The sequence below is a fragment of the Chiloscyllium punctatum genome, chromosome 42, assembly GCF_047496795.1.
Source record: "Chiloscyllium punctatum isolate Juve2018m chromosome 42, sChiPun1.3, whole genome shotgun sequence".
Lineage (NCBI taxonomy): Eukaryota > Metazoa > Chordata > Chondrichthyes > Orectolobiformes > Hemiscylliidae > Chiloscyllium > Chiloscyllium punctatum.
Genome location: NC_092780.1, coordinates 36,435,831 through 36,449,795, shown reverse-complemented (window position 1 = coordinate 36,449,795; position 13,965 = coordinate 36,435,831). Strand labels below are relative to the sequence as shown.

Below are 13,965 nucleotides of genomic sequence, written 5' to 3'. Positions count from 1 at the left end.
AACAAAAGAGTGAAATTTCATCTTGTTGCAAAAAAAAACCATCAGTCTGCTATGTTTGAAAGCAGGCTTTCAGAAATGCATTGCACTCTCTCCCTTTCACATAGTGCCAACTCCTGACAGTGCAAACAATTGCAAATCATTTTCAAAAAGGCTTTAAATAATGTACCATGTCGCAGATTTATTCAAAAGGTGCACACCTGTCCCAGTCTGCACTGCGATCAGTGTATAAGCTTGAATAAGGAAATCAGTGATATTATCACACCATAGCCAAACATACTTAAAACATCTGAATTACAGAATTGTTGCAAGTTGTAACAGTGCAGAAAGAAGCCATTTGGTCCATCAGGTCTACACTGGCCATCCAAATGAACAGTTCACTGATCATCCTCTCCCCATAACTCTGCAGATCTCTATTTTTTCAGAAGATTTCCCTTTTAATACTTCAATTGAACCTACCTCCACCACAGTCTTGGGCAGTGCATTCCAGACCCTAATCGTTCACCGAATGAAAACATTTTCCTGATATTGCATTTGCTTCTTTTCCCAATAATTTTAAAGCTATGCCCTCTCATTTTTGATTGTTTTATGATTGGAAAGCGTTTCTCCCTATCTATATTGTCCAGACCTTTCCTGATTTTGAATCTTCTGTCAGCCTTCTTTTTTCCAATGGAAACAGCCCTAACGTTTTCAATCTATCTTCATAACTGAAATTGCTAATCCCTGGAACCATTCCCATGAATCCTCTCAGCATTCTGCTCAATGTCTTCACATCTTCCTTTATGTGTTGAGCCCCAGACTGGCTGCTATATTTCAAATGAGGCCAAAATAGGGTTTCATACAAATTCAACAAGGCAACATAGCAACAGCATTTGCTCTTATACTCAAAGCCTGCATTAAGAAGGTGTAGCGCACTGTGTGCTTTACTAACCATGCTTTCAATCTTTCCAGCCCCTTCAATAACTTATGCTCATTTACACCTTACTCCTGTACTCCCTGTGAAATCGTGCCCTTTATCTAGCGTTAACTTAATGCAGAAATGAATGAGTTCTCCAAAATCAACATCTTCTTTCTTTTATTTCCTCTCATGCTTCACGTAGGGTTGCAGTGTCTCTGTCCCTTCAATAACCCTGCTGTTGGTTTTTTTTTCACAGAGGATGACAAGATGGATGCAAAATCAAAGCTGAGTGTAGCTGCAAAGATGACACTGTTCAAAGTAAGTGCTGGTTTGTAAAATGTTCACGATAATTCAAGGAGAATTTAGTATGTTATTCCCTGTTTTTACCTAACATTGGGGTGTGGGCTAGGTTTAATCCTTGTTAGTTTTTTTTTTTTATGAAGTCTCACTGCTATAGTTGGGGTTGAGGTGAAAAATGTTGTTGTAAAATAGTAAAAGATATGAGCATTTAGTTAAACACTACCTTCAAAAGGGGTTAAATTCAGTGCGCAGCAGAAGGATTTTTAAAGCAGCATATTTCAGACATTGTAAAGTTGCTTTGGACCATTCAATGATTGTTCCTGTCAATTTTGATTGAGTCAGTTGCTTTGATTACAGCAGAGACATTTACCAGTCAGTTTGTCTGGTAAAATTCCATTGCTTGGTGTCAGAAATGCCAAAAAGATTAGACCAGAAAGTGTCAGGTCAGTCAGATACAATGCCACCTCCTAAAATATAAACATTGGCCTGACCTGCAAATGAGATGGGTCAGGGTGCTTTACCCAGCTGAAAGTTTACTCGAAAGGAACCACAATGAGAAGCTACGCAAGCTGTCACTGGGACAATGTTTTGGCAGGAAATCCACGGCTAGAATTAGCCAAGTTATGTAGAATTATTCTGTCTCTTCTCATTGTGCTCTCTCTCTCTCACTCTCTCTTTCATATTTTCATTAGGAACTGGAGAAAGGGTCTCCTGCAGAGTCTGCTGCAAAGTTGCGTCCTCGCAGCAGCAATGCAGCCGTGGAGCGCAGGCTGCGACGTTCCCATGACCGTTCTCGGACTCAGCCAGTGACCACAGAGGAAATGGTGGTGGCAAACAGGTATGGGAAAGCACTGTATTGTTTAGCAGGCAATCTACCGAGCCCACTGTAGAGTCGAGAACATCTTGTCTTTCCCACATTGTGTGAGATGGAGAGAGACAACTGCGGCTCTGTGCTACCAATGTGATCCTCACTAAAGTGTTTACAATAGACCAGATGTTGTGGCCAAAGTAAGAACTCAATGACACATGCCACTATTAGTGTGTAAACCATCTAGCAACATTGTAATGTGGAAAATACAGCCTGTAGGTTGTGAATAGCTATGAGTTGCTGTCAGATTTAAGTTATTGCACTGTTAGCCCCATGTAAACAGCAGCTTTTTTTATAGACCTGCCACCTATTAGACAGAAGGTTATAGGATAAAGTCCCATTCCAGTTATCAGTATACAAGGTAGGCTACCTCTCCAGCCTCGTGCAGTGAGAGTGCCACATTATTCGAGATGCTGCTTTTTAGGTAAAACTGAAACTGAAACTAATATTTAAATTGCACTTTTTGCTAATATCAAAAAAAAATCAACCCACAGGAGGAAATATTAGGTCAGATGATTCGAGGCTTGGTCAGAAAGGTAGGTTTTAAGGAGTATCTTAAAGAAGGAAAGTGGGCTAGAGAAGCTGGGAGAAGTTAGGTGGGAGGCCACCAATGATTGAGCAAGTAAATGAGGTTATGTATGAGGCCAGAATTAATGGAGTGCCGATTCCCCTTGAAGCTTGTAGAGCTAGAGGAGATTGTTTGAGGGAAGCATGAGACCATGGCGGGCTTTGAAAACAACAATCAGAATTTTAAATAAAGACAGGAAGTAGTGTATGTCAGAGAGCACAGGAAGTGAAAGGGCAATGGAACTTGCTACGAATTAGACAAGGGCAGCAACTAAGGCCTTATCAACTTTAAAATAACAATGGATTGGTTAAAAATGAGGAACAAATCCTCCTCACACCAGGTAACCTTATTCCAGCAGATCAACTCTACCAAAAGAGTAGTTACCTTGTCTTTCATGTACTCTTGTGAGATCTTGCTATGCACAAGTCGGCTGCTACATTTACCTAATTAACAATTATTGCACTTAAATTATCCATAGATAGTAATGTAATTTATGACATAATGAAGGCATGATAAGGTGCTAAATATAACACCAAGATAAGCAAATGAGATGGGGAAAGGTATAGAAGGATATGCTCATGGGGTTAGATGCAGTGGGGTATGGGGAATTTCCTGTGGTGGATAATGGCCAGATTGAAACTCTTGGGCTAAATGATTTATTTCTCTGCTGCAAGCATTGCAACACATATCTTTATTTGCAATATTTAATAGTGTTTGTGCCCTCCTCACACTTTACTTTTCCACCTCACTTTGTATTGACAGCAAATTCAGATAGGCTATACTTGGTCTCCTTATCTGTCTCATTGATGTACATTATAAATAGCTGACATCCAAGTGCTGATCAATGAGGCACTCCACTAGCATCATCCAACCATCTTGGAATTAACCCATTTATTCCTATTCTCTATTTGTTGACCATTAACCAATTTCCTATACATTTCCAACATATATTCTCATACCCATGACCTATAACCTTGTGTAACAATCTCTGTTGGACACTTTACTCATGCCTTCCTAAAATGCATCTACATTACATGCATTGCCTCCCCTTCAGCATCCCAACTAGTCAAAACCACAAAAACTCTAATAGATCTATCAAATACCATTCCTGTTCAATAAAATCATGTTAAAAGGCCAGCTCCTGGTCCTAATTTCCTAAAATATGCTGCCTGATTTTGCTCTTGAATGGCTGACCTCTCATTTTAACTTTGAGTCTTCTTTTACATCGATGATCTCCCACAAGATGAAAGATTTTCTCCTTATCTATCCAATCAAATCCTTTGATTAATTTAAACAACTCGATTGTCAAGTGACATCGCTCCAGTATTGCCCTCAGAGACCTTGTCAGTCTTTATTTTCAAATGTGGCTTGGGATAGTAGATGTTGGGAGGAAATTTGATCATGGATAGCATCACATCCAAACACAATTCCATTCTAATGAGCGACTGGAAGCAAGAGTTTTCCAGAAGGTGTCACTTCATGGCTAATAGTAATGGGAGGCCCAACAGATATATGTCCATTTATAGTTGATAGCAAATTGTAGGATGTAGTTAATACTCAGGAGGGCTGGAACAAATTAAAGAAAACATTTTTAAATGAGTAGAATGGCCATGTATTTGGTAATTGAACATTAAACAGATAAATGCAAGTTAGGTACTTTGGTAGAAGGAATTAGCAGACAAAATAGTCCTTGGAAAAGAATACCTAAGTGATGTGGAGAAGCAAAGGGATCTCGGGGTAGAGATTCACCAATCAGTACAAGTAATGCACAGGTTAACAAGTTTGTAAACAAAAGAACAAAAGCATTGATATTTAATTCTCAATATGAAAACCAGAGAAATATGTTAACTTTATTTGAACCTTGGCATGTATGTATTTGGCACACATTGTACAGTTCTACTCCACATGTTGCAAGGAAGATGGAGAAAAAGCATAAAGAATGAAGTCCAGATGAAGATCAAACCAGAGCTAATTGAGTGGTGAAGTAGGGTCAAGGGGATGAATGGTCCAATGTTGTTCCTAACCCAAAAGACAAACAGCTTCTCCCAAGTGAAGGAAAGGATTAAATTTGAAGAATATTTTTCTTCACATTGTTCAACTTTTCCTCCAACTGACAAAAACTCTGCTGTTAGCATCCCTAAGGCACAGTCACCAAAGGAGCAAGATGCAGATGGAAAAAAGAGCAGTGCAGTTGAACAAGAGGTAGAAGAGAGAGGCGATGAGAATTCAAAGCTGAGTCTGAACCAGAAGATGGCCTTGTTCAACAGTCTGTGTCAGCCCATGCCAAAGCAGATGCCTGCAATGGAAGGACGTAATGGACGCAGACAGAAAGGGGCTCGGTATCGCACCCAACCTGTCACCATCGGTGAGGTCCAGCTGGTAAATATTATTTTTATTCCAATGTTCCTAAGATAGCGAAGCAGAATAATTTCCTTCCTGTGATCCATGACGTGAAATAATCCCCAACTGTTTGTGCAATAATTAATGACGACTGAAAGGTTTAAGGCCTTCCTTGAAAGTTTTGCATTTGATCATAAAACTAGGAGCAGAGGTAGGCCATTCGGGCCCTCAAGCCTGCTGTGCCATTCAATAAGACCCTGGCTGGTCTGATTACATAACATTCTCAACTACTGCTGATAACCTTTCACTCTGATCAAGAATCTGCCTCTTGCTTTAAATATTCCAACCCTCTGCTTCCACTGTCTTTTGAGGAAGAGAGTCCTGAAGACTCATGACCATCTGAGAATGAACTTCTGCTCATCTCTGCTTTAAATGGATGTCTCCTTAATTTTAAACAGCGAATCTGGGTTTTAGAATCTCCAACAGGATGTGATAGGGAAACTCAGCATGTCTGACATCATTTGGATCTTTCTGTCCAGAGAGATTCATTTCTCTGTTTTTGTTTCAGGCTTTCAGTTCTTTGCTTTATAATACCCTTTCCATATGCAGCCCCACAACACTAGGATCTTACATGTTTTAATTAAATTGTCATTGACTGTACTGTACTCCAGCAGTATGAACCTGACTGGTTTAACCTTTCCTCATAAACCAACCCTCCCCTTGCCAAACATCGTAGCTATTCCAGGTAGTCGAATAATCCTTCATTAAACTGCTTCCAAATAAGTTGCATCCTTCCGCAAGTAAGGATAGCAATCCTACACACTGTAAACAATTCCCCTCACAATGAACAGTAACATTCTGTTAGCTTTTTAATTAATTGCTCTACTTGCATATTAGCCTTTGTGATACATGCACCCGTACACCTAAGATTTTAAACATTACAGTTGATTGTCCAGTCTAAAATGTTCACTGAGGCATGAAGACTGTGCAAACCTAATTTCTAATTTATGCTCGTTGTGTGGCAGCACAGTGGCTCAGTGGCTAGCCTCACAGCACCAGGGACCTTGGCTCGATTCCACCCTTGGGACTGTCAGTGTAGGGTTTGCACATTCTCCCTGTGTCTGTATGGGTTTCCTCCGGATGCTCCAATTTCGTCCCACAGTACAATAATGTGCAGGTTAGGTGGATTGACTATGCCAATTTGCCCACTGTGTCCAGCCAGGAATGTGCAGGCTAGCGGGTTAGCCATGGGAAATGCAGGGTTAAAAGGATGGGGGTGGGTCTGGATGAGATGTTCTTTGAGGGTCAGTGTGGACTTGAGCAGCCAAATGGCCTGCGTTCACAGTGTAGAAATTCTATAAATGTCGTTAGGGGTAATATGGCTAACTACTTTGTACAGAGAGGGAAAAAATAGCCAATATTCCTTTTGAGACTTACTATCTAATGATTCCTACTGAAAAATGCATAGGCATTGAATGAGAGTGAAATGAGTGTTAACCTGTGATGCACTCAATTGTCAAATAGCCTACTGGCACCATACAGGGTCACACTCAAAGAGCATGGATTGTAGCATTGCCATCCCATGTGGAATTAAACCCCTGCACAGGTCCATGTGTTAGAGGGGGAAAGAAAAGATATTAGCGTGAAATACTAAATTGATTGGAAAATCTATCTGTAAAAGAACTGCTGTGCTTTCAATTGAGCAAGCTGTCCTTTAATCAACACTTGTTTGCAAGATATTTACACAGAGTCTCTGAGGGGAACTCACTAATGCGTTGTAGTGGTAAACCATAGAGACTGCAGTGAGATTGGGAACTGCAAACTCTTGAGAATGGCCCATTGCCAGTTTGTAATTTTTGTTTATTCAACTGGAACAAATAGACAGTGACCATTTGGTAATATAGGAAAGAGCACGTCACAAAGCAAGTTAAAAATATAAATTCATTCAAATTAACCAAATCAGGGTACAAAATTACAAATACTTCAACCTCATTGTCAGTACATATTTTAACAAAATGTGGTTCTGGCGAATCAGGCTGTGCTCATGTTTAAAAAGATATCCAGTGTCAACATGGCACAATTGCCGGCATTTAACTCAACAGATTGAAGGTCCAAAGCCCACTGGAGTATGAGCACACACCCTAGACTGATACAATTAATGTAGTACTGACGGACTATTACAGACTCCTACTGCCTGTAAAGGATCTCTTAGATGATTTTTGGAGGAGAGTTGTGCCAATGTTCAGGTCAACATGCCTCTCATAATCATATCACCAGGAACACCATCACTGGTCATTTGTTCCTTTACTGCTTATGTGATCTTCCTGTGCACTAGTTGATACTGCATTGGTATAGAATCCCTAGACTGTGGAAACTGGCCCTTTGGCCCATCCAGTCCACATCAACCTCCAAGAGCATCCCACCTAGACCCACCCCTTTACCCTATCTCTGTAACCCTGCATTCCCCATGGTTAATCCACCTAGCCTGCATATCCCTAGATGCTACAGGCAACTTAGCATGACCAATCCACCCAAGCTGCGCATCTTTGGATTGTGGGAGGGAATCAGACGAAACCCACACAGACACATGGAGAATGTGCAAACTCCACATAGATAGTTGCCTGAGGTTGGAATCGAACCCAGGTCTCTAGTGCAGTAAGGCTGCTGTACTAACCACTGAGCCACCGTGCTGCCCCTTTTATTGAGGCAATTTCACTTTAAAATGATGAATTGACAATGAAATGTTTTGGGACATTGAGGGTGCAATAAATTATGTTATAAATACAGAATAGTGTATTTAGAAACCTGAGTCAGACAGCATGGAAACACGCCCTTTGGATCGACTCATCCATGCCAACCAAGTTTCCCAGACCAAATTAGTTCCATTTGGTTTCATTTGTCGCATATTTCGCGAATTTTTCCTATTCACGTACTCATCCAAATGTCTTTTAAATGTCACAGATGGACTCGCTTCCACCACTTTCTCTGGCATTTTGTTCCATACCCGCACCACACTCTGTGTGAAAAAGTTGCCGCTCAGGTCCCTTTTAAATCTTTCGACTCTCACCTGAAATCCACGCCTTCTAGTTTTGGACTTCCCTACCCTGGGGAAAAGACCTTGGCTATTCGCCCTATCCATACCCCTCACGATTTTATAAACCTCTATAAGGTCACCCCTCAACCTCCTAAACTCCAGAGAAAAAAGTCCCAGCTTATCCAGCCTTTCATTATGACTCAAACGCTCCATTCCCAGCAACATCCTTTGCTGCACCCTTTTTAATAACATCTGTCCTGTACTTGATAAATCTGAATAAAAACAGTATAGCTAAAAGGACAATCACATACTATCACTTCAGAATCCTTCGTTTCCAAGAATTTTGAAATTACATTATCAATATATGCAGGATATCCTTCTTATACTACCGTTAAATGATGATCAGCCCTCAGATTCTCACAACACCCAGTCTCAGTTGAGGAAAGGCTGACATAAACCTAGTCAGAAATGAAGATTTGGGGATACTTTTCAAGGTAGAGAGTGTGGCAAGGAAAGAATTGCAGAGAGTGAGGGGGCCGTTACTGAGTGGAGTGAAGAGCAAACAGGTCGGGGTGGTGTGGGATATGATGGGACAGGATGGAGCAGGATAGGACGGGATGGACCAGGATAGGACAGGCTGAAACCATGCAGTTAGTCAGACTCAGGACAGGCAGAGTGACTTGGTACATACAATGAGGTGAGGGTGTAGAACTGAAAGAGACAAAACCATGAAATGAAGATTTAAATACCATAACCTGAGGAATGGGGAGTGTGACTCAGAAAGCAGGGATGAATTTTGGGATGGGGGATATTGAGTTTGGGATGGGGAGTGATATTGTATTAGAAGGAATGTGTTTTGAGATGAAAGGGGGAAGGAGATGAGAGGATGGAATGGGATTTAGAAAAGTGGAGTGTCGTTTGAAATAGTGGAATGAGATTTAGGTTGGGTGATTGGGGGCTTGAGTTGGAAGGAGTAGGATTTGGGATGAAAAGTGGAGTTTGGGATGGGGTGCCGGGTTTTAGAATAGGGAGTGGAGTTTGGGATGGAGTGCTGGGGTTTAGAATGGGGAAGTGGAGTTTGGGATAGAGTGCTGGGGTTTAGAATGGGGAGTGGAGTTTGGGATGGAGTGCTGGGGTTTAGAATGGGGAGTGGAGTTTGGGATGGAGTGCTGGGGTTTAGAATGGGGAAGTGGAGTTTGGGATGGAGTGCTGGGTTTTAGAATGGGGAGTGGCATTTGGGATGGAAAGCTGGGGTTTAGAATGGGGAGTGGCATTTGGGATGGAGTGCTGGGTTTTAGAATGGGGAGTGGCATTTGGGATGGAGTGCTGGGGTTTAGAATGGGAAAGTGGAGTTTGGGATGGAGTGCTGGGTTTTAGAATGGGGAGTGGCATTTGGGATGGAAAGCTGGGGTTTAGAATGGGGAGTGGCATTTGGGATGGAGTGCTGGGGTTTAGAATGGGAAAGTGGAGTTTGGGATAGAGTGCTGGGTTTTAGAATGGGGAGTGGAGTTTGGGATCGAGTGCTGGGTTTAGAATGGGGAAGTGGAGTTTGGGATGGAGTACTGGGTTTTAGAATGGGGAAGTGGAGTTTGGGATGGAGTGCTGAGGTTTAGAATGTCTAGTAGAGTTTGGGATGGAGTGCTGGGTTTTAGAATGGGGAAGTGGAGTTTGGGATGGAGTGCTGAGGTTTAGAATGTCTAGTGGAGTTTGGGATGGAGTACTGGGTTTTAGAATGGGGAAGTGGAGTTTGGGATGGAGTGCTGGGTTTTAGAATGGGGTGTGGAGTTTGGGATGGAGTGCTGGGTTTTAGAATGGGGAGTGGCATTTAGGATGGAATGCTGGGTGTTAGAATGGGGAAGAGGAATTTGGGATAGAGTGCTGAGTGTTAGAATGTGGAAGCGGAGTTTGGAATGGAGTGCTGGGGTTTAGAATGGGGAAGTGGAGTTTGGGATAGAATGCTAGGTTTTAGAATGGAGGAATGGGGTTTGTATTGATGGGAGTAGGATTTGGGATGGGGAGTATGATTGGGATGGAGAATGGGGTTTGAGCAGAGGAAGTGGGGATTTGGATTGAAGGAAATAGGATTTAGAATGACGGAGTGGAGTTTGGGAATAGAGGGAGTGGGGATTAGGAGAGTGGGACCATGGGTGAGGTTTGATATTTGGGAGTGGGGTTTGGGATGGATGTGAATGAGGTTTGGGATGGGGGTGGGTGGGGTGTGGGATTGGGTTGCTTGGGGTTTGGGATGGGGGTGAGTGGGATTGGGATAGGAGTATGAGGAGTTTAGGATGGGGGAGAGTGGAGTTTGGGATGGGGAGTGGAGTTTGGGATGGGTGAATGGAGTTAGGGATGGGGTGAGTGGGGTTTGGGAAGTGGGAGTGGGGCATGCGATCACAATATGGGGTGTGGGGTTTGGAATGGGGGAGTGGGGCTTGCGATCATAATGTGGGGTTTGGGATGGGGTGAGTGGAGTTTGGGATGGGTGTGAGTGGGATTTGGGATGGGGGTGAGTGGGGTTTGGGATAGAGTGAGTGGGGTTTGGGATAGGGGTGAGTGGGGTTTGGGATGGGGGTGAGTGGAGTTTGGGATGGGCGTGAGTGGATGTGGGATGGGGGTGAGTTGGGTTTGGGATAGGGTGAGTGGCGTTCGGGAAAGGGGTGAGTGGGGTTTGGGATGGGGGTGAGTGGAGTTTGGGATGGGGGTGAGTGGGGTTTGGGATAGAGATGATTGGGGTTTGGGATGGGGTGAGTGGAGTTTGGGATAGAGGTGAGTGGGGTTTTGCGATTGGGGTGAGTGGGGTTTGGGATGGGGTGAGTGGGGTTTGGGATAGAGGTGAGTGGGGTTTAGGATAGAGGTCAGTGGGGTTTGGGATGGGGTTGAGTGGAGTTTTTGATGGGGGTGAGTGGGGTTTGGGATAGAGGTGAGTGGGGTTTCGGATGGGGGTGAGTGGAGTTTGGGTTGGGGGTGAGTGGGGTTTGGGATGGGGGTGAGTGGAGTTTGGGATGGGGGTGAGTGGGGTTTGGGATAGAGGTGAGTGGGGTTTAGGATGGGGTGAGTGGGGTTTGGGATGGAAGTGAGTGGAGTTTGGGATGGGGGTGAGTGGGGTTTGGGATTGGGGTGAGTGGAGTTTGGGATGGGGTGAGTGGGGTTTGGGATAGAGGTGAGTGGGGTGTGGGATGGGGGTGAGTTGGGTTTGGGATGGGGGTGAGTGGGGTTTGGGATAGGGTGAGTGGCGTTCGGGATAGGGGTGAGTGGGGTTTGCGATCAAAGTGAGTGGGGTTTGGGATGGGGGTGAGTGGAGTTTGGGATGGGTGTGAGTGGGGTTTGGGATGGGGGTGAGTGGGGTGTGGGATGGGGGTGAGTTGGGTTTGGGATGGGCGTGAGTTGGGTTTGGGATAGGGTGAGTGGCATTCGGGAAAGGGGTGAGTGGGGTTGCGATCAGGGTGAGTGGGGTGTGGGATGGGGGTGAGTGGAGTTTGGGATGGGTGTGAGTGGGGTTTGGGATGGGGGTGAGTGGGGTTTGGGATAGAGTGAGTGGGGTATGGGATAGGGGTGAGTGGGGTTTGGGATGGGGGTGAGTGGAGTTTGTGATGGGCGTGAGTGGGGTTTGGGAAGGGGGTGAGTGGGGCTTGAGTTGGGGTGAGTGAGGTTTGGGATGGTGTTGAGTGGGGTTTGTGATGGGGGTAAATGTGGTTTGGGATGGCAGTGAGTGGGGTTTGGGATGGGGGTGAGTGGCGTTTGGGATGGGGGTGAATGGAGTTTGGGATGGGGGTGAGTGGGGTTTGGGATTGAGGTGAGTAGGGTTTGGGAATGGGCTGAGTGGGGTTTGGGATAGGGGTGAGTGGGGTTTGGGCTGGGGGTGAGTGGGGTTTGGGATAGAGGTGAGTGGGGTGTGGGATGGGGGTGAGTTGGGTTTGGGATGGGGGTGAGTGGGGTTTGGGATAGGGTGAGTGGCGTTCGGGATAGGGGTGAGTGGGGTTTGCGATCAAAGTGAGTGGGGTTTGGGATGGGGGTGAGTGGAGTTTGGGATGGGTGTGAGTGGGGTTTGGGATGGGGGTGAGTGGGGTGTGGGATGGGGGTGAGTTGGGTTTGGGATGGGCGTGAGTGGGGTTTGGGATAGGGTGAGTGGCGTTCGGGAAAGGGGTGAGTGGGGTTGCGATCAGGGTGAGTGGGGTGTGGGATGGGGGTGAGTGGAGTTTCGGATAGGTGTGAGTGGGGTTTGGGATGGGGGTGAGTGGAGTTTGGGAGAGGGGTGAGTGGGGTTTGGGATAGGGGTGAGTGGGGTTTGGGATGGGGGTGAGTGGAGTTTGGGAGAGGGGTGAGTGGGTTTGGGATGGGGGTGAGTGGAGTTTGTGATGGGCGTGAGTGGGGTTTGGGAAGGGGGTGAGTGGCGTTTGGGATGGGGGTGAATGGAGTTTGGGATGGGGGTGAGTGGGGTTTGGGATTGAGGTGAGTAGGGTTTAGGAATGGGCTGAGTGGGGTTTGGGATAGGGGAGAGTGGGGTTTGGGCTGGGGGTGAGTGGGGTTTGGGATAGAGGTGAGTGGGGTGTGGGATGGGGGTGAGTTGGGTTTGGGATGGGGGTGAGTGGGGTTTGGGATAGGGTGAGTGGCGTTCGGGATAGGGGTGAGTGGGGTTTGCGATCAAAGTGAGTGGGGTTTGGGATGGGGTGAGTGGAGTTTGGGATAGAGGTGAGTGGGGTTTTGCGATTGGGGTGAGTGGGGTTTGGGATGGGGTGAGTGGGGTTTGGGATAGAGGTGAGTGGGGTTTAGGATAGAGGTCAGTGGGGTTTGGGATGGGGTTGAGTGGAGTTTGTGATGGGGGTGAGTGGGGTTTGGGATAGGGGTGAGTGGGGTTTCGGATGGGGGTGAGTGGAGTTTGGGTTGGGGGTGAGTGGGGTTTGGGATAGAGGTGAGTGGGGTTTGGGATAGGTCGAGTGGAGTTTGGGATTGGGGTGAGTGGGGTTTGGGATGGGGATGAGCAGAGTTTGGGATAGGGGTGAGTGGGTTTGGGATAGAGGTCAGTGGGGTTTGGGATGGGGGTGAGTGGAGTTTGGGATGGGGGTGTGTGCGGTTTGGGATAGAGGTGAGTGGGGTTTGGGATGGGGTTGAGTGGTGTTTGGAATGGGGGTGAGTGGGGTTTGGGATGGTGTTGAGTGTGGTTTGGGATGGGGTTAGTGGGCTTTGGGATAGTGTTGAGTGGGGGTTTGGGATGGGGTGAGTGGGGTTTCGGATAGAGGTGAGTGGGGTTTGGGATGGGGGTGAGTGGGGTTTGGGATAGAGTTGAGTGGGGTTTTGCGATGGGGTGAGTGGGGTTTGGGATGGGGTGAGTGGGGTTTGGGATAGGGGTGAGTGGGGTTTGGGCTGGGGGTGAGTGGGGTTTGGGATAGAGGTGAGTGGGGTGTGGGATGGGGGTGAGTTGGGTTTGGGATGGGGGTGAGTGGGGTTTGGGATAGGGTGAGTGGCGTTCGGGATAGGGGTGAGTGGGGTTTGCGATCAAAGTGAGTGGGGTTTGGGATGGGGTGAGTGGAGTTTGGGATAGAGGTGAGTGGGGTTTTGCGATTGGGGTGAGTGGGGTTTGGGATGGGGTGAGTGGGGTTTGGGATAGAGGTGAGTGGGGTTTAGGATAGAGGTCAGTGGGGTTTGGGATGGGGTTGAGTGGAGTTTGTGATGGGGGTGAGTGGGGTTTGGGATAGGGGTGAGTGGGGTTTCGGATGGGGGTGAGTGGAGTTTGGGTTGGGGGTGAGTGGGGTTTGGGATAGAGGTGAGTGGGGTTTAGGATGGGGTGAGTGGGGTTTGGTATGGAAGTGAGTGGAGTTTGGGATGGGGGTGAGTGGGGTTTGGGATAGAGGTGAGTGGGGTTTGGGATGGGGTGAGTGGGGCTTAGGATTGGGGTGAGTGGAGTTTGGGATGGGGTGAGTGGGGTTTGGGATAGAGGTGAGTGGCGTTTGGGATAGGTCGAG

The 13,965-nt window shown here is 46.3% G+C and overlaps 1 protein-coding gene across 14 annotated transcripts in view; it reads left to right on the top strand.

Moving 5' to 3' along the window:
* The window catches only part of LOC140465897 (supervillin-like), a 242,531-nt gene that overhangs the window by 101,929 nt on the left and 126,637 nt on the right, over positions 1-13,965 (top strand). For all 14 annotated transcript variants that reach the window (XM_072561805.1, XM_072561814.1, XM_072561812.1 and 11 more), the window contains 3 exons: positions 1,152-1,213; positions 1,888-2,033; positions 4,764-5,010. In XM_072561805.1, coding sequence (XP_072417906.1) covers positions 1,152-1,213; positions 1,888-2,033; positions 4,764-5,010 — 455 coding nt within the window. The remainder of the gene's footprint in view (positions 1-1,151; positions 1,214-1,887; positions 2,034-4,763; positions 5,011-13,965) is intronic.